This window comes from Diospyros lotus, chromosome 9 (genome assembly GCF_014633365.1).
Source record: "Diospyros lotus cultivar Yz01 chromosome 9, ASM1463336v1, whole genome shotgun sequence".
NCBI classification, from domain to species: Eukaryota; Viridiplantae; Streptophyta; class Magnoliopsida; order Ericales; family Ebenaceae; genus Diospyros; species Diospyros lotus.
Window position 1 is genome coordinate 36269297 of NC_068346.1, and position 20818 is coordinate 36290114.

The 20818-nt window shown below is 35.4% G+C and overlaps 2 protein-coding genes across 2 annotated transcripts; both read left to right on the forward strand.

The window, feature by feature from the left end:
- The first annotated feature begins 126 nt into the window (after positions 1–126).
- On the forward strand, positions 127–11460 carry LOC127810480 (ras-related protein RABD1). Its single transcript, XM_052349992.1, has 8 exons — positions 127–292; positions 417–489; positions 999–1046; positions 1146–1193; positions 3032–3103; positions 9737–9892; positions 10864–10967; positions 11123–11460. Exons 1-8 carry the CDS (start codon positions 279–281, stop codon positions 11211–11213), a joined length of 606 nt encoding a protein of 201 aa, XP_052205952.1. The 5' UTR covers positions 127–278; the 3' UTR covers positions 11214–11460.
- Positions 11461–14126: 2666 nt separating this feature from the next.
- On the forward strand, positions 14127–19877 carry LOC127810286 (elongation factor 1-gamma-like). The gene is made up of 8 exons (XM_052349672.1): positions 14127–14247; positions 14365–14410; positions 15296–15442; positions 15571–15631; positions 15727–15779; positions 15973–16074; positions 17336–17849; positions 19253–19877. Exons 2-8 carry the CDS (start codon positions 14402–14404, stop codon positions 19630–19632), a joined length of 1266 nt encoding a protein of 421 aa, XP_052205632.1. The 5' UTR covers positions 14127–14247; positions 14365–14401; the 3' UTR covers positions 19633–19877.
- The last annotated feature ends 941 nt before the right edge of the window (positions 19878–20818 follow it).

Below are 20818 nucleotides of genomic sequence, written 5' to 3' on the forward strand. Positions count from 1 at the left end.
ATTTTCACGTTTCCGAAACGGGAAACGGTTCGGAAACGCCGAAACGGCGCTTCCGAGCCATTTCCGTGCTTCATAGTCAATAACATTGGTAGATCATGAGTGGCAAATAACAACGGGGGCAATTAGGTAATTAGGCACGGCAAAGAGAAATATGCTTTCATTTTCTCTCACTTTCCCTTCCCTTTTCTTCAGTCCCAAACGTATTCCCTTCCAGTCTCAAGCCAAGGCCCCCTCTCGAGAATTTGAATTAACGTCCATTTTTGTCGATCAGAGAGAACATGAGCAACGAATAGTAAGAATCTCGCTCTCTCTCTCTCTCTATGTTTGATTCACGATTTCACTCGTTTTCTCTCCAAGTTTCTTGTAGACCTGTGCAAATGTCCTCTTTATGCATATTATTCATGGCTTGTTTGTAGCGACTATCTGTTCAAGCTTTTGTTAATCGGAGACTCTGCAGTCGGAAAATCATGCCTCCTCCTCCGATTTGCTGTAAGTTCGTCCTAATTTGACCTCTCTTTCTCTCTGCGTATTTCACACAGACACATCCACATCCACATATAGATACTTATATATATATATATATGGGTCGCGTCTTTATTCCATCTCTTTTCGTTGTTTTTTTCTTTTGTATTTTCCTCTTTCTGTCCTTGGACCATGCTTGGAGCTTGGAGTTCTAGGGGGGAACTAACACAGAAGAACGAGAAAGACTGGAAAAGTGAATGGAGGGAAGGAAGTTAGATTCATTTGTTTCTTTATTTTTGTCTGGGTTACAGGCAGGAAGAAAAAGAATTGACGCTTGTCAAATTTTTAATCTCTGGGTTTCATTTTGCATGAAAAAATGTGTGCTGACCCTAATTTTTCCTGCTTTCCGTTGAGAAATCATAGCTCCAAATATAGCAGTAATGTTTAGTCTTCGGCAATGAATGCGTTCCAGTTAATTTTGATTTAAAAATAAAAAAATTAATAATAATAATTTTCTTTCTTTTTTGCAATTTCAGGATGATTCATATGTAGACAGTTACATTAGCACCATTGGAGTTGATTTCGTGAGTCTCTCTCTCTATCCTTTTTTAACCCTCTGCATTTGATTCACAAATTCTGTTCCCGAGCTACGAACAATACCAATATTTGTGGTGCTCTTTCAGAAAATTAGGACTGTGGAGCTGGATGGAAAGACAATCAAGTTGCAGATCGTGAGTAATATATGCATTTTCTACTTAAATGAAATGTATATGCAACAAAAACAACAACACAAGCCTTGATCCCACTAAGTGGGGTTGGCAAAGCAAATTCTAAACTTCCAGCCATATCTTTCATGGTTATCTCTATCTATGAAATGTATATGCTGACCCTAATTGTATAAGGTCCGGCTAAGGATTTGGTTGGTGTCTTTTTAAGTATTTAGTGAAAGTTGGTGCCAGTTTAATTCAAAGACTGCATTAGAATCCAATAAATTTATTTACGAGATCCTTGTTTTTTTTTCTAAAAAGACATAGTATGCACTGAATGGTTGTAGTTATCCAGGTGATTGCACACACCCACAGGGTAAGGAGATCATTAGAATAACAAAGTTTTGTTTTTTTCCTGACGTAAGAAACTCGCACAGACACATGAAGACAATTGTTTACCACAGGGCAGTTAGTTGGCCACCATATTGCTGAGGGATTGTTAGTTGTTGTGGCCCCATCTAATTAAGCTACAGCGTTCTGGGCCTTTTTCAATGTTTAGACGTGTTAGACTGTTAGTCCACTCCGGAGTCCAAACATTCTTATCTTGCTAACTTTTGGGCTTTTCTATTTGTGTTGTCTAGTAAAAATCAAAGCTTGATCTTGAATAGCTGTGTTATTTTGTTAGTGACTTACATAGAAAGAATATAGATAGTTTCACATTTTGATAATGCTATAATTTTCTTGTTCTTAAATAAATGAAGAGAAAGGTGGATGGTTCTTGGAGAAATTTAGAAGAAGTGGAAAGAAGATTCTTCTATGAGTCCGAAGCCCAAAACTGACCTGGGGCTGAAGTGAAAGACTTTGCTAGGGCTCTTCCCACCTCATCCTCCACGCTCCCCCTTCTACTTTTTTCTACTCTTAATGATTTGTAAGAACATGGATTTTATAATTACCAGTGGTCTATTGAAAGAGATGGTTTATGAAGCTAGTAATTAGGAGCCCCTTCTACTTTTTTCTACTCTTAATGATTTGTAAGAACATGGATTTTATAATTACCAGTGGTCTATTGAAAGAGATGGTTTATGAAGCAAGTAATTAGGAAAAATAAAGTTTAGGTGCTCTTCTGGGTGTTTCAAATGGTACAAGTGTTGCTTGGAGTCATGTAGACAAGTTTTGGTCAGGACCAAAAGATGGGGTTCTACTGGGAAATTTACAATTTGAGAAGATGGTTAAAAGAACAATATCTGGTTATGGCTCCCAAAAAAGCTTTGGCAGTTAAAAATAAGTTGCAAGAATAAGAAGAAAGATGATAAAGACCCTGTATATTGCGCCTAGATTCTTATAAGCATCAAGTGTTTGTCAAGACTTAAAATTACATTAGTCAAACTTGGTAAGTGTCTAAAAAAGCTTTAAATTCTTTTAAACAATCTCCCTTGAAGCGTAAGCGTTAAATAACTTTGTTTGAATCTCCTTTATTGTAAATACTGGAGGCTACTTATTTGAAAAATCAATGTGTTGACTTTGAAAGGCGTCTACAGCCCAAAACTTACTGAGGAACCTGTTCTTAACTACTAAAAACTATATGTATATATATGTGTGTGTATGCCCAGCAACACATGGAAGATAAAATAAGATTACTAAGGCTAGAATTAGAGCAGCCAAAGGCTTAAAGAGTGCAAAGGTCTTGAAAGCAACCAATTCCAGTTTCAACCATTTCATTAAATTTATTTTTTATCACATTCCTAATCATCTATTATATGTCATTCTATATTTAATAACATTATAAAGGGAAGAATTGGCATGCAAGAAGCTTTATCAGATTAGAATTGCTTAACAGTACTTTCTTGTTGACTTTTGTTTAGTGGGATACTGCTGGACAAGAGCGATTTCGGACTATAACTAGCAGTTATTACCGAGGGGCACATGGCATCATTGTAAGAAATCCTTCCTGTAGTATCTTTTGATCAAATAATTTCTTTCTTATGTAGATTCTTTGCACTGTTTAGAGAGTCATTCTATCACAATTTTGGGTGGGAACCATAAAAGATCACTGTTGACTTATGTAATTTATTGGTTGCAAATGAAATTACGTGTAGCCCATTTATATAGTTAATATATGGAAATTTTGAATTGGAACTATAGAATATAATCGTGGGTTTATACGCAATTTACTGGTTCCAAATGAATTTGTGTAGCTAGCTTGCACTCTGTGATATAAACTGCTGTTGGCATATTTATGTAAGTAGTCAGTGTAACAGCTCTTTGTAATTTTTTGCACAAATAGACTACATAATCTATTCGGAGGAGGCTCTCCCATTTATTAGTTATACTAGCAAGACGTGCTTTCCAGAATCACATGTGCATTCTTTTTTTCAGTTTGCTTCTCCCTTCTAATCAAGTCTATATTCAGATGAGGATGAGAATGTATTCAAACCTAAAATCCTATTGCTTCTCTTTTCTCTCAGAATATCTTATCACATCAACTTGTGCCAATTATCAATTCTGACAGCAGTTAAATGTGAATTGTGATTTAGAGATTTATGAATCACATCTAAAACCAAAATGAAATGGCTGCTTATCTAGTGTCTCTTTCATGTTGAAGGAAGCAGCTGTAAAGCTCTCTCCCCACCACCCACCCTTTGATTTTGAAAGTATTGTTGGTGGACAAATTATAATTTCATAACAATTACTCTTTGTTATTGAAATGCCAACGCATTCATGAATAGAAATGGAGGAGAAACAAGATCGACATTGTTGTGGCCAAAATACAACAATTGAAATTTGTAGTGCGAGAATATTGCAGCCACGACAGAGTGAGGTGAACAATTGACAGGTGTCTGCTAGTGGAAATATGTAGTGGGTGGCTCCGGCTTTTGGTTGTCTAGTAGGAGTGGTCTGGAAGGACGCCATGGCCTAATAGAGCTTCTTAGTTGTATCTGTTAGGTGCCTCCAATTGGAATCTCAAATGAGCCTTTGGGTGTAATTCCAGTAGAGGATTAATTATTTCGGGAAGAACTTCCTGGGTGTCCGACGCAAAACTGTACTCACAATAACAAGTTAGAAGGTATGCGGGGATTCCTCACCCACATATGCCCTCCAATGCTTAAGTTAGTATGTGAAGGAATGGTTATCTGAGGGAACTCGTAGAGGTTCTTCCTGGTGTGTAATAAATAAATAATACAATTAATGAATATAAAAGAGGTACATTTCTCGACGAGAGATGGGTCGTTTATTATGTTTTACTAGATGTCGGGGATGAACAGCTTAAGAGAAATCCCCCCCCCCCCCCTTCCCCGGAGAACTGAATAGTCTAAGGAGTCCTTCAGGAGGATGTGGGCCTTATGGCGAGCTGCAAGAGCAAGGTCTTGGCCTCTAAGTGGCCTGCTCGGATGAAATTTCGAGATGGCGGAGAATGTTTTCGAGTATTGTTTATTATTCTGAATTTAGTATGATGCTTCTGAGGTTACGTTCCCGTTGTGCGAGATATAGATTAATTGACGTGTGGGACCCGTTGGGTACTTACATATGGAGTTAATTATATGTATATCACATAATTAAATAATTCATTATACTTATGCTACAATTATATGTTAAGTACAGAATGCAATTGGACATGGCACAAATCAAGTCGTGGGACCCATTGGGCCCTTTTGCATGTGGGAATGGCTTGTAGGCAATTATATAAGCATATGCATATAAATTATATAAAACCATAGGGTCCGTTATGCATTTGTCTGAGACATGCCATTGAATATACTTATATTATGCCTATTATATGTTTATATTATGGAATTATATATAGGATAAGCCACAACCATAGGGCCCATTATGCACTTTGCTTGATGGAATTGGGAGACACATGTGGAGGAAGGTTTGAGAAGAATTTGTAGCAGACACTTGGCTGGCCAAAGGGGGGCCATGTGGGCTTGAAGGCACTGTTTGTTCACTGGAGGAATTTTGGAGAAGTGGTAGCAGGAGGAGCTTTGAAGAGGTGTTGGTAGGCAAGGGACCCACAGGAAACATTCTGCACATGTGGTTGGCATGGGGGGAATGGTAGACATGAGGTGGCTGGTGGTTGGAAGCAATCGGGAAGAAGCCCCTTACAACCATGCTAGGAGGAAGGAAAGCACGAGCAACCAGGAGTATGGCCATTCTAGGAAGAAGGGTTGTTCCGAGAAGAAAGGCTGCTCGGGAACAATGGCTACGCGGGAAGAAAGCACATCCAGATTCCAGGAAGAAGGAAGCGGGTCTCGAGAGCAAAGAAACGAGTCACGGGAGGAAGGCTACTCAGCCAATCCAGGTGAAAGCAACGTGAGAATAAGGTGCGACCATTCCGGGAAGAAATGTATACAACCAGCTAATTCCCCATGTTGTGCGTCCACCTCCATTAAAAATTATCCTCATCTTATTATTGAAAGGAGAAAGGAAACGAGGGATGGTAGCTAGGTTAGTGCGTGGGACCCTCAAAGCATTTAGCTTGGCAAGGAGGCTGGAAGTAGCCCAGGAATAAGGAAGTAGCCGGGAGGATGTCATGCCACATGGTCGCACTCCTAACTGCTCGCGCTTTCCTTCCTCCCGACATGGCCGCAAGAGGCTTCTTCCCAATTGCCTCCAACCACCTCATGCCTGCCATTCCCCCCATGCCGGCCATGTGTGCTGCTTGTTTCTTGTGAGCAAGCTTCTCTTGCCTGCCAACACCTCTCCAAAGCTTCTCTTGCTACCATTTCTTCAAAATTCCTCCAGTGAGCAAGCAGTACCCTCAAGCCCACGTGGCCCCCCTTTGGCTAGCCATGTGTCTGCCACAAATTCTTCTCAAACCTTTCTCCACATGCGTGTCTCCCAATTCCACCAAGCAAAGTGCATAATGGGCCCCATGGTTGTGGCTTATCCTATATATAATTCCATAATATACATATAATAGGCATAATATAAGTATATTCAATTGCATGCCTTCCAATTCCCTCCGGCAAGTGCATAATGGGTCTCATGGTTTTATACAATTTATATGCATATGCTTATATAATTACTTACAAGCCATTGCCACATACAAAAGTGCCCAATGGGCCCCACAGCTTGATTTGTAACATGTCCAATTGCATTTTGTACTTTAACATATGCATGCAACATGAGTATAATTAATTATTTAATTATGTGATATACATATAATTAACTCCATATGTAAGTGCCCAATGGGTCCCACACGCCAATTAATCTATATCTCGCACAACGGGGACACAACCTCAAAAGTGTCATACTAAATTTAGAATAATAAACAATACTCAAAAGTATTCTATGCCATCCTGTAATTTCATTCGGGCATGCCACTACCTTGCTCCTACAACTCGCCGTTAATGCCCACTTCTCCATATGTAAGTGCCCAATGGGTCCCATACGCCAATTAATCTATATCTCGCACAACGGGGACACAACCTCAAAAGCGTCATACTAAATTTAGAATAATAAACAATACTCGAAAGTATTCTATGCCATCCTGTAATTTCATTCGGGCATGCCACTACCTTGCTCCTACAACTCGCCATTAAGGCCCACTTCTCCTAGAGGACTCCCTTGGCCATAGTTCTGAAAGGCGTGAGGCACAAAGGGTCCTGGAGCCTAAGGCGCGAGGCGCATGAGGCGAGACGCACCTTTTAGAAAAAAAAAAACTCAAAATCTTGTAAAATCATAAAAAACTATCAAATTATCAATAATAACACATGCATATCATTAATGATTCATTATCTTCAAATTCTAAACTAATATCATCAAAGTTGATTCATTCATCATGCAAATTCTAAACTAGAAGCATCGTCAAAGTTCAAACTTAAAGTCTCAAACTCAAACAAGCACCAATCATCATGTAAAGTTCTAAACAAACATATAAACACTACAAGTCTACAATCAATAAAGAAGTTTTAATTAATCATCATCAAGGAGATCATCAACATCAAGGTCAATATCTTCATCATCCCCTTCAATCAAGAAAATGTTTTCATTTTGAAAAATGCTATTTTTCTAAGTCCGGAAGATTAGTGCATTATAAGGAGACATATAAGAAAATGTTTTCATTTTGAAAAACTATCTCTCAGTATTTTGATAGCTAATATTCATTGTTGTTAAAATGATTTTTAATGAATTTTTCAAGAAATAATAGGTATGTATTTTAGGGGTGATAAAATCGCTAAATCCTGAGTTTGTACTAAAATCAAAATTCTATTTTCTTATTCTTATGGATTTTGATTTTTTAGATATTTTTATTGAATCCAAATGGGGGGTACTTTCTTATTTACATTTATGTATTAAAGAAATGGAAGGTAAAATATAAATAAAAGAAAATGTGGACATTTACTTAAACTAAAGAAATGTAAATATGTTGTAATGTATACATGTTGAAACTGAGAAAATGGGAGAAATTGGGTTGCCTAGATTTTAATTAAAACCTAGGTTTCATGAGGCGCGCCTCTTGCCTCGGCGCCTCATTGTGCAAGGCGCGCGCCTCACTAAAATCGCCTCGCCTCGGCCCAAGCGAGGCGCTGAATTGGCGCCTTGCGCCTAGGCGCGCCTTTAACAACTATGCCCTAGGCTATTTAGTTCTCTGGGTGGGGATTCCTTTTAAGTCATTTGTTCCCAACATCTGGTAAAACATAATAAGTGGTCTATCTCTCGTCAAGAAAGATACCCCTTTTATATTCATTAATTGTATTATTTATTTATTGCACACCTGACAAAACCTTTACAAGTTCCCCCGAATAATCATTTTCCTTCACATACTGACTTAAGTATTAGAAGGCATACGCAGGTAAGGAATCCCCATGTGCCTTCTAATTGTTGTGAGTACAGTTCTACCCCGAACACCCGGGAAATTCTTCCTGGAAGGATTAATCCTCTACTGAAATTACACTCAATGGCTCATTCGAGATTCTAATTGGAGGCACCCCACAAATACAACTAGGCAACTCTCTTGGGCCATGGTGTCCTTCCAAACCACCCCTACTAGACAACCAAAGGACGGAGCCACCCTTTGCATATTTCCACAAGTAGACACCTACCAATTGTTCGCCTCTCTTTGCCGTGGCTGCAACGTTCCCGTACTACAAATTTCAATTGTTGTATTTTGGCCACAACAATTTGGCGTCGTCTGTGATAAATACAACAAAAAGTTAGACAAAATGGTGATAATAACCCGATTTGCTTGTGCCAGGAATCAGTTGGGTGATACAAAAAGGAACACCAAGCAACACACCCCGTTCGGGGGGCTAAGGGTCCTATTTGTCGACGGGGTCCTCCGACATGGAGCTGTGTATGGATTTACACACCCCGTCAGATGTTGTGTATGGATTTTCACGAACCCTCAATAGCCCTAAGAGGATATCCTTAAGTGGCCACGGGCATACTGGGGTCCTCGGTAAAGCGTTGCCAACTGTTTTGCTCACTAAATATGAAGATCCAACGAAAGATCATAATGTATCGAAGAAGGGACAAGGTTGGATAACGTGACCGTGTGCCATGCACTCCACTATGAATGCTCCAAGGAAAGAAGAATTCAACGTACCTACTCAGCATTCAACAGAGGCCGCATGAGTTACTAAGGCAATATTATTGTTTCAAAAATGCTACTCTAGAGATACGAAATTTGCAGGACAACACAACAATTACAACATATCTCCAAGGAATAATGTGTCCACCGTTGAGATAATTTTGGGCTTTTGGCCAGCGTTTTCCTTGGTGAATCTGCCTGTTTGAGCCAGCATATATGTTGAGCGGACGGAGATTTGGAATATTTTCAATCCTCCAAATGCCTCTAGTATGAAGGAGGTGAAGAAGAGAGATAGGTGAATGAAGGGCCCAATGAATTTGAGAGGGCGACTCGCTGGGTGTGAGACTATAACAGGTTTCAGTTTGCAACATGTGCTCCTCTCTTTGAATCTCGGGCCACCATCTAGTCTTCCACAGTGCACACTAGGTTAATCGACTTTTCTCCTCGCTTCAACCAATCGCAATGAAGGGACCTTAATCCATTTGCAAATTTCATGGATGTATGAGTTACGCCACCAAGCAAGGTGTAATCAAATTGAGCAATTGATTAGCTAGAAGAAACTGGATTTGGACATGCTAAGGCCATAACAGAAGCCTTCCAAGACGGTGGCAGTAACTCTTGAGTTTACATTGTGAACCCAGATGTTTTGTTTTGTTTTGCTTTGATGACTCAGATCAGATGTGGGAAACAAAAGGCTTCTACTTTGATTTTTTTCCCCTTATACAATAAATATAAATATTAAGTTCAATTCAAATTCTTAAACTTGAGAAACAAGCAGTATTATGGTCAGTGTTACCATGTTCCTTACTATTTATATGCATATATGAATATGTAACCATATGATGTATCTGATTTTTTTTTTGTTTTTTAATAAAATATGGAAGAAATGCATGTGGCTGCAGAACTTTTGCTAAAACTTCTTGCTTTAGGGGAAGCAACCCCTTTTATATATATATGAATACTAACTTATGTATGAAAATAGACAAAACACTAATTTGCAAAGAGTTCTTATGTGTTCTGACATTCACAACAGATTGTCTATGATGTGACTGACATGGAGAGCTTCAACAATGTCAAACAATGGCTGAATGAGATTGATAGATATGCAAATGACACTGTATGTAAGCTTTTAGTTGGGAACAAATGTGATTTAGTCGAGAACAAAGTTGTGGACACACAAATGGCAAAGGTATCTCTGTTACTCATTTGAGCTTATATTGTCATATTAGGGCTGGTTTATTTGTGTGATTTAGTACTTGGTTTCTTCTCCAGCACAAGTGTACTCGATCAGGATTGCTGTGGGCAATTTTATCCACAATACTCATCTTTCTTGGTGTTAAAAATTGGATGCATATTTTATTGGATTGTTAAGACTTCCTAATTATCATCTGTGGCTGTGGGCTGTGAACTGTTTGTTCGCTCCTGCAAACTGCGATTGAAACATGAATTGTGATTTCCTATAGGTAAACATAGGTGCAAACATAAGATAATGTTTTTTTAGGAGTGTAATTCTTTTATAAATGTTGATAAATCATAATATTTTGGATGCATCTTCGCATAGTTTATTCTGTTGGAAGTATGACCCCCTTTAAAGGCTTAAATTTTTAGGACAAGTGGTAAGTTCTTACTGATCCTTTTGTGGGTGATCAATTTATAACTTCATTGTTCATGTTTTAACTTCATTGTGCTACTTGCATTAAATTTTGTGTAAAAGTATTTAATTGCCAGTCCCCAGTTCTGAAAGTAAAGAATATTTTCTTGATTTTTATGTTGCAGGTTTTGATTTAAACAATTGCAATGACCTACAGAAAGGAAGCTAGAAACTCAATATTGAATTTCATAACATACAATGTTTTCAGAAAATTTAAAATGTTGCTTGCATACACGAATAATTTCTTCAAAAGCATTGTCAAGACGCAGAAACATTTTTTTAAAAACTGTCATCGGTCTTTTTGCCCTTAATCTGGATATAAGAACATACCCACATCGTTGGATAAAGGCCTGGGATGTTATTTTATGCACATGAGAATATTTAATCTGTTTTATCTATTTTTCTTGGGAGATAGTAATGATATTCATTGGCTGCCTGGACACAATCTAGCGGCAGATATCTGGGGGGGTTTTATATGGTCTACCATTCTTAACATGAACGAACTACAGGCTTTTGCAGATGAGCTAGGGATTCCTTTCCTCGAGACCAGCGCGAAGGACTCGATCAATGTGGAGCAAGCTTTCTTGACTATGGCTGGCGAGATCAAGAAAAAGTAAAAGCTCTTGTGAACTCTTCACAATCTCTGATGTTATCGATAATCTGATCTGTTACCAATTCAAAATTTCTGACAACTGGTATCGATATCCTTTAATTCTCGACATTTATGGTAACTCCATGTTTACAGTTAGCTGTTCAATGTATCTGCAGGATGGGGAACCAGCCAAGTGTAAACAAGTCAGGAAGCCATGTTCAGATAAAGGGGCAGCCAATCCAACAGAAGAACAATTGCTGTGGTTAATTGCTCCTGTTGTGTTGTACTTCCGGTTTCAAAGGAAGTAGTAACCCAGTTAGCACCTCTCTGTTGACTGAACTGTTGCATATGGATCTGTAAGTGTAACTGTTTCCATCCCAGCTTTTGTGTTTTATCCAGTCTTTCTAGTCACTGTATCTTATTTATCTGGTGAATGAGGGAATGGGAAGTCTTAGTATCGTATTAAGTGCACTGCAGGCTTACTATCGTATTAAGTGCATTTCAGCCTTCCAAACTGCAAACAAAGATCAGGGTGAACAACATTTCAATTAAATCAAAATAGCTTAACTGAACCGGTTAAAATTATTGGTTCAGTTTGGTTCAACTTGTAGATCGATTCGATTTGATTTTTAAGTTTGGTAATTTCGGTTCGGTTTGGTCTACGTATTTAAAAGAATCGAAATAACCAAATAAATTAAAATGTCAGAAACGATATCGTTTTTGTATTTTGTTATTTTGGTTTTTCAATTTAAGAATCTATTTAGTCGATTCAGTTTGATTTTTGACACATATTCGATCCATTCAGTTTGAGTAATTCGGTTGGTTCGGCATGTTTATCTCTAAAAAAGAATTGATAAACAAGTTAAGCTGCTTACCTAGACAAGTTAAGCTAATTAACTAGCTCGTAATAGATAAGTTAGGCCAATTAACTAACTTATGTATGAGTTAACGAACAGGGACATAGACAAGTTAGGCCAATTAAATAGTCCATGGGTTGGAAAAAAAAATTAATAGTGTTATCAATTAATATGTTCAATTTTTATTTCTCATTAAATATGTTCATTTAATAGTGTTATCAATTAAAGATTTTTTTTCTTCTTTTTAAAGTGAATAATATTAAGAAATCTTTGAGGTGAAGTGAATTTTTAGGAAATATTAGCTTATTATTTTTAGAGTAATTTTTATCTATTGAGCGATAGCCCTTCCACTTAGTATCGTCGAATCATTAAGATTGACTTTCATCCTTGCTCGATAGGGTTTTATTACATATATATATATAATAAGATAATGTTTGTTAAAATAAAATAAGTAAGATAAATTTATATCAAGATAAGGTTAAAATATTTTTTAGACAAAGATATTATACAATGATTAAAATAAAGTAAAGTATTTTAATATTTTTATTAAATTATTTGTTAAATTTTTTGAAATATATTAAGTCTTATTTATAATAATTAAAATATGTTTATTTTGAGAGAATAAAAGATAAATATATCTAAAAAAATCAAATAAAAAGTTACGTGATTTATTTTTAATAATGATTATATAAGTTTAACAAATAGATTAAAAATAATAAATATTTAAAATATTTTTTATATTTTATATTTTTTAATTTATATTTTAATTAACAAACCATACAAAGATGAAAAATTTGGCCCATGTCCCTGAAGATCCACGCGTTACAATTCAGGTTATATCCATAAGGGAAATTTTATTCGTAACTATACTTTTTGCTCTTCGCAATTAGTATAAGTAAAATATTCAATTTTATTATTTACAATCACGTTTATTACTTTATGCAATTATTTCTATTCTAAATATACTTTTTAAACACCATTCCTAAAAAAAGACATCTCATGCGCATCAAACCCTCTTCTTCTTTAGACCAATAGAATTATTTGTTTTTATTTGTTGTATTATTATAATTATAACTTTTGAACGTGAATTAAGTTATTTGTAATAATATTTTATTTTAGTATTTGTTGTTATATTTTATTTAATTTAACTTTATTTAATTTATGACAAAATATCATAAATTTAATATAAATTTTGAAAAAATAAAAATAAACATAATTTTATTATGATTTGCATTTAACTAAAAAAAATATAAAATTAAAGCAGCATTAATTCAAGAAAAAATAAATATAATATTAATCTAAAAATTCGGGACACGAAATAATTTATATACAAAATTATTATATATATATATAGTTATAATATATATGTATATAATAGTATATAGAATAGTATATAATATATCATATACATATAATAGTATCCATTCTCCTTAATTCAATTATATGTTATAATATTATATAACATATTATATAATAATATGTAATATGTTATTTACATATAATAGTCTCTCGAACCCATGGGTTCGGGAGAATTGCATTCTCCCGAATTAATGGATTTGGGAAAAATAATTTTTTTTCGGAAGAATTGATTTTTCTCGGATCTATGGATTCGGGGTCCTTACCAAACCCTAAGGTTCGGGGTTCCTTGAACATCCAGAATGCTAGGGTTCAAGCAGTTAGGGGTTCCTCGAACCCCAGGGTATTCCCTAACCCCTGAATCCCAGGGTTCAGGATATTAAAGCAGTGAAGAGGTATTTTTTATTTTTTAATTAATTTTATTTTTTTAATTCATTCGTCGTGTATGTGTAAATTATGTAATTGAGTCAGTGATAGATGTTGTAAATTGTGTTATTTCTCGCCAAAACAGGAATACTTGTTATCTTTTTCGTCAAACTCTGCGTAAATATTTGCAGACAATAATATTATATCGGTGATAGTAACTGGTAATTGACTATGGTGAGAAGAATTGGGTTGAGTAATGTTTGATATTGAATAATAGTAGATGTGTAATGCTCGGTGTTGAATAATAATGGTTGCACGATGTTTAGTTATGAATGAGTAAAGTGACTGTGGTGATGATGATCGAGAAAGTAAGTGTACGCGCTTGAAGAATAATGATAGGTGATTGAGTATTAAATATTTAAATGAAGGATAAATATGAGTTTTTATTTTAAAATATTTTAAAAATATTAAAAGTGAGTTGTGGGAGCAAAAGATTTGGCTACCAATAGAATTTCCAATCCATGAATGATCCGCACGTGAAAAGACAATCGGGCCATATCCATCAACGTAGAATGGGGAAAATCCGATCCGAAATGAAACCGGACCATAAAAGATCGGACTCGTTACACCTTTTTGGGCTCTACAAAACCCTACCTTTGCTGCTCGCGTCTACCTCAGTCTTCCTCCCGACGCTTCTGCTTCGGAACAACGCTCGTATTCAGGTCCAATCTTTCTGTCTCTGTCTCTAATTTTCATCAATTCAGCGACTTGCGCTGCAAAATTGTATCCAAGTGCTATACAATTTTTCGTTTTTCACCATGTTCCTTTGTGTTTTCCAGATCTAATATCAGAAGCGGACGCTTTCTCCGATAAGCAATGGCGCTGGTGAATGTTTCTTTTTATTGTAGTTGCTGTTTTCTTTCATTTTTGTTATAATTGAGATGTTTATCGTCTTATCGGATCAGGAGCAATTTTGGTGTTTTTTTTTTGTTTAAATTCTGATCGTCTTTAAAATTAGAGTAATGCTATTCATCTCTGGTATGAACAACGGTGATTTTGAAGTGTTTTGCGCCCTATAGATTTTATTTTTTATATTCTTTAAATAGATATATAATATCAATTAAACAATTTCACATAGACTGTCACATCAGTTCATCTTTAGTCTCTACTAGAGATGAATAGAATTACTCTTAAAATTAACGTGTTTATATATACATGTGCATATGCATACGCTGGGTTCGGTCTAAGACAATCATTACTAAGTTCGGAATTGTACTACTGCTTTTGTATTTTGAACCCTTCTGCATGCTCCTTGTTGCCTCTAAGTGCATGTAAGAACTCATGATTTACTTAGATTGCATGCAAATCTGGTAATGATGTTTTATGTCTTCTCTTTCAATCTCTCTGTTTTTTTTTTTTTTTTTTTGCTGTATCAATTTCAATCTCTTTGGTTCTTGAGAAACTATCTGGAAATGGGAGGAAGAAAAGGAAATGACAAGGGTTTTCCTCTCTTGCCTTCTTTCAATGTATGCATCCACTAAGGTTGTTGTCAAGATATGCATTGTTGAAAGTGGAAATTATGGTTTTGTGATGTTTTCTCTCTTATGGTTGAATGTAATTTTGTAAGATTTTCCTTTTTAGTTCTAAATGTGCATTGATGAGTAGGAGCTGTTTCTGGTCCATTGAAGGATTTTATGTTAACAGTTCTGATATCAGTGTAACTATATCTAATTTAGGAGAGTGGATATTGTTTTCTGGTCTATTTTGTAGGTGTTGCATGCAGGAAAAACAAACAAAAATGCTTTCAAAGCACTCATTGCTGCAGAGTACAGTGGTGTCCAAGTTGAACTGGTCCCAAACTTTGAGGTGGGTGCAAATAAAACCCCAGAGTTTATCAAGATGAACCCCATTGGGAAGGTAAGCGAGAGAAGTTTGATAGTTTATTTGAGCAGTCAGATGAAAGTCAAGTTTTAATAATTTATTTTATAGCAATCAGATGTTTAGTTTATTTGTTTTATAACAAGAGATATTTCAATGATATGTAGGTTCCTGTGCTGGAAACTCCTGATGGACCCATTTTTGAGAGCAATGCCATTGCACGTTACAGTTAGACAAATTCCCGCTACTTATTTTATTTTTCTTTTGGGTATAATTATCTGGTGGTCATAGTTATATTAACAACATTTTCTTGCTTGCTGCAGTTACTCGCTTGAAGCCTGACAACCCTCTTTATGGCTCTGCATTGATAGATTATGTAGGATACTATGTTCATATTAATTTATAGTTTTTCTTGAAGTCATAGATGTAATCTACTTCTATTTTGAAATACTTACATTTGTTAATCTCATTTTAGTCATTTTCTTATTTTATTATCAACCAACATCCACAGGAAAGAAGAAACTTTCCATGTCTCTAGTACTCATGTCATTTCTGTTATGCTTCTCTAGGCCCGTATTGAACAGTGGATTGACTTTGCTTCATTGGAGATTGATCCAAATATTTTGAATTGGTACAGACCAAGAATGGGATACGGAGTTTACCTTCCTCCAGTGAGTTAATTCTTGTCAGTGGTGGTTGTTCTATTTCCATATGAAATGAGAGAAAAATGTCTCAGCACAAATGAGTGTGTAATTTGTTACTCTTTCAATAAATTCCTTTCTTTTTCTTTGGGGGAAAAAATTTACATTGGATTACATTTTGAATATCTTACTACGGAAGTGGACTTGGGGAGAGAAGAAATTCAATGTGATACCTCTTGATTTTACTAGCAAGGGCAAGAAATTCGAATATACCTGTTCTGACCGTTTTGCTACACCTTGTTTTTTAACAGAGGCAGTAGCAAATGTAAAATGTATTAAATACTATCCGCTTGGAGGATTCTTATACAAAATCTCTTTACTTATTAAGGGAAATAGAACTTTATGGATTCTCAGGATGTGTATACTTAATATTTTTGCTGGATGTGCTACTGAAAGCAATGTGTAAAAGTTAATCATGAAAGCTTATTCAGTTTTAGGATTCTCGTGTCTGTCAAAAAAAATCTCTCTCTTATGGAGCGAACTAGAGTAACCAAATCTTAAAATAAGCATGTAAATGGTTTTGCTACACATGCTACTTGAATCAGATTGTTTAGAATGAATCATATAGCAGATCTCTGTCCATCATAATCTTCTTATTGAGTGAGTTCCATCTCTGCTGACTCCTCAATTGCATTCTTTACTTCTTTTTTTCCCCATCAAATCCTTTTCTCCTTTATTATCCCACAGTCAAATGCATTTCAGTTTATCAAGTCAGGGGCAGGGTCCTGGAAAAAGTGGGATTCTATCTAAGATGTTCCTGTTTCAGAATTCATGATTGATATAGGAAGGCTGATTTCTTTTCCGTTTCTTAATTTAGTGTAGGTATCTATTTCCATTCACTCCTGAATCTTAGAGGGAACTGTCTTGAGTCGCAGAAAAAATTTATAATTTCATTTCCTTGACTTCATTTCTTCTGATGAAAATGATGATGCTTGCTGCATTTTGGACAATCAGCATTTTCCGTTTTTCATCCAAAATACCAAAAATAACATTTTAATTTGATTCTTTACTTTCTATTAAGCTACAAACATTCTATTTCCTTTTTTATTTTTCATCTTTCTTTTTTGCTCTTTTTTTTTTTTTTTTTTTTTTTTTTTTGGGGGGGGGGGGGGGGGAGTGGAGTGGGGTTGAATGGTTTAAAAAGTTGTAACTTGGTAAAATGAATTGCTAAGTAATTATATTTACTTGATGAATGATCTGTCGTTTATCCGAGGATATTTTTTGTTTGCAGGTTGAGGAAGCTGCTATTTCTGCGCTGAAGAGAGCCCTTGGTGCTTTGAACACACATTTGGCTTTAAACACCTACCTAGTTGGTCATGCTGTGACTTTGGCCGACATTATATTGACTTGTAACTTGTTTTTGGGATTCACCCACCTTATGACTAAGAGCTTCACTGCTGAGTTCCCTCATGTTGAGAGATACTTTTGGACTCTGATTAATCAACCAAATTTCAAAAAGGTACTGGGTGAGGTAAAGCAGTCTGATAAGGTCCTGCCGGTTCCATCTGTGAAGAAGCCTTCCAAGCCTAAAGAAGCTGCTAAATCAAAGCCTAAGGAAGAGCCAAAGAAGGAAGTTAAGAAGGAAGCTGCCCAGCCTGCAGCAGAAGCTGGTGAGGAAGAGGAGGCACCAAAACCCAAACCAAAGAATCCACTTGATCTACTTCCCCCAAGTAAGATGATACTGGATGAGTGGAAAAGGCTTTACTCAAATACCAAGACCAATTTCCGCGAAGTTGCAATTAAAGGTATATGTTCATTATTTTACTTCATTATTTTGAATAAACTGTTAAGAGGTTGCGAATTCTTATGTTTTCTTTTGATAATTTTCTGGTGTGCAATTTTTTACTTTCTTAGGAATAAGATAAAGCTCTACTTCTTGCTGTCCACTTAATTGAGGGTTATTAGTTCCTTATAGAAGTTGGCTCATCTTTCCACGCACTAATACACAAGTTGGTGTCTTTGACATGGTGCCATCTAGGTAGCTCATAAGTCATAACTATCAGGAAACTCGAAAAGTTTTGGGAACCTCTTATAAATCTGAAGGAAAATGTCTCCCAGAAGGTTCAGGACCTCTAACATTTAAGTAGTTTATCAGAATCTCTTGATTATTTTACTGAAATTCCTGAAAAATATTATTTTTATAATTTCAACCATTTTTTATTCTAAGATCTTTTGTTTGCAAGAATAATATACAATTGGTGATGATTTTCTATATGTAGTTGATGTTGTATTTATTTTTATTGATAATAAAGGCATTTTAATTTCTTATGCTGATCTGTTTAAAGTTCTTTTGTAAATTTTCTCTTTCGATCATGTTCCTGTGCCCACGTAGTAATTTTTGAGCCATTTTCCATGTTTCAGTTTCTCGTCTTTCCCCACTTCCATTTCCTATAATGGCAATTCTGTTCTAGCTCCACCAACTCATTGACTACGAAATTCTTTCGGCTAGTTTTTTCTAAAATGGTAGCACCCACCAGTCTCTCCTTTTTTTGGGTGGTTTTGAACATGTTTGAGTGGCATAAGCTACTTTGAAGGTGTTTCTTTGCTAGGTGTAATATCTTTGAAGACATTAAGGGTCTGTTCAGTTATGGAAAATATATCTTGTTTTCTGGAAAATATACTTGTTCGAGTGCTTGAATATTTTTCCCAATTTTCTTTCATTCATTTGTGCATCTCTTGCTTCTAGTATCAAATTGAAGTTTCAAAATTTAAGATTTCAAAGTACTTATACGACCTAGACTGCAGATAAAAATTATCATGATAGGCCATATTTCTGTCCATGCTAAGTGACTGCTTACATAGGGTATAACTATTTATGTAGAAGTGCATGCATTTTGATGAACTTTTAAGGCAATGTTTGAAACTAGGATATTTCAGTGGAAAGGAAAATAAAAGGAAGATGATATTATTTATGTGTGTGTGTGTGTGTGTGTGTTTGCATGCAGGCAGAGATTATTTATTCTCCTTTTCTTTTGTTCTTCATTCCCAAAATCCTGGTTCCAGACATGTCTTAAGTAGTTTGGATGTTCTGCGCTTTCCTTTGCCTGACCATCTTATTATTATTAGTGGTCCTTCCACCTCTGAATGATGGCATACATTTTACAGTTTACAGACAAAGTGCAAATCTAACATGCCATAAACTTTGCAGGTTTCTGGGACATGTATGATCCCGAGGGGTATTCGCTTTGGTTCTGCGACTACAAGTACAACGACGAGAATACAGTCTCATTTGTTACTATGAACAAGGTCGGTGGATTTCTTCAACGGATGGATCTGGCACGCAAATACGCGTTCGGGAAGATGTTGGTGATTGGGTCGGGGCCCCCATTCAAGGTGAGGGGACTGTGGCTTTTCCGTGGCCAGGAAATCCCGCAGTTTGTGCTGGACGAGTGCTATGATATGGAGCTGTATGACTGGAGAAAGGTTGACATCGCGGACGAAGCCCAGAAGGAAAGGGTCAACCAGATGATAGAGGACCAGGAGCCCTTCGAGGGGGAGGCTCTTTTGGATGCCAAGTGCTTCAAGTAAGTGATCAGATCATCATCAAGAAGTCGTCTTAGAATTTGTCTCATGCTGTTCTGTTGGATGGATACATTTGATAGTAATCTAGCATTTTTGAGTGTTTAAAGACCTTTAAGGTGTAGCAAGCAAGCATATGATGATCTATATTTTTGTAGTCTGCCTTGAGTGTTTTATCCATCTTCTCTTCTGTACTGTAATTTTGCCATTGCCAAGTAATATATTTTATAGTTGTGCTGGGTGCATTGCATACCCTTATTGTTGTTATTATTATGTGCCCTTTTTGCCAAGGCTATGTATTCTTTTGTTCTTTATACCTGTCATCCTCTCTAAGAAAGTTTTAAATGTATACTCAAACGATCAACTTTGTCATATAGCAAATAGTCAAAAAGGATATTTAAAGTTAAATTCATATTTATGCTAGTGTACTTTTCATATTTTTTTCGTGTGATCATTCAAATTTTTTATTATTTTAATTTTATTTTTATACTTATATTTTTGACTTAATTTAATTTTTATATTTTGATTTTTTTTATATGGCAATATTAATTTTTTATTGTTTTAATTATATTATTATATTTATATTTTTTAAATCAATTTAATTCATGTATTTTGATGAGTAACAAAAAAGTTAAATTGGCTCATCTCATTTTATTAATTATTTTTATATATCAAAAGTAGAAGAATTAAATTGAGTTAAAAATATCGGTAAAGTGGTGTAATCGAAATAATGAAAAGTTTGGATTATTACATAAAAAAAATAATTAAATTGACTCGAAAATATAAATTTATGAATGTAATTGAAATAACGAAAGGGTTAGATGGTCATACTAAAATAATATGAAAATACAGGATAAAAGATATGGGATTTGGCCGAATATTTAATGTAATCATGTTATATTATACTGCAATATAAGAATTTAAATATATTAATTTGTAATGAGCTCTTTTTATTTTAAAATTTATATAAAAAAAATTAACCAGTTATGTAACAAAATTTGTAACATAAGATATTGCTGGCTGGATTAGGATTTGATTAAATAAATTTTTATTTATTTCACGGGTAAAATAAATTTCAATCATAGGTCTAAAGTTTACATTGTTACTTGGAGAATATGTTACTCATATAGAATGGGAAGCCCCGTGCAAGTCATTGTGGATGATATTTGATAAACTATTAGCAATAACATTGTTA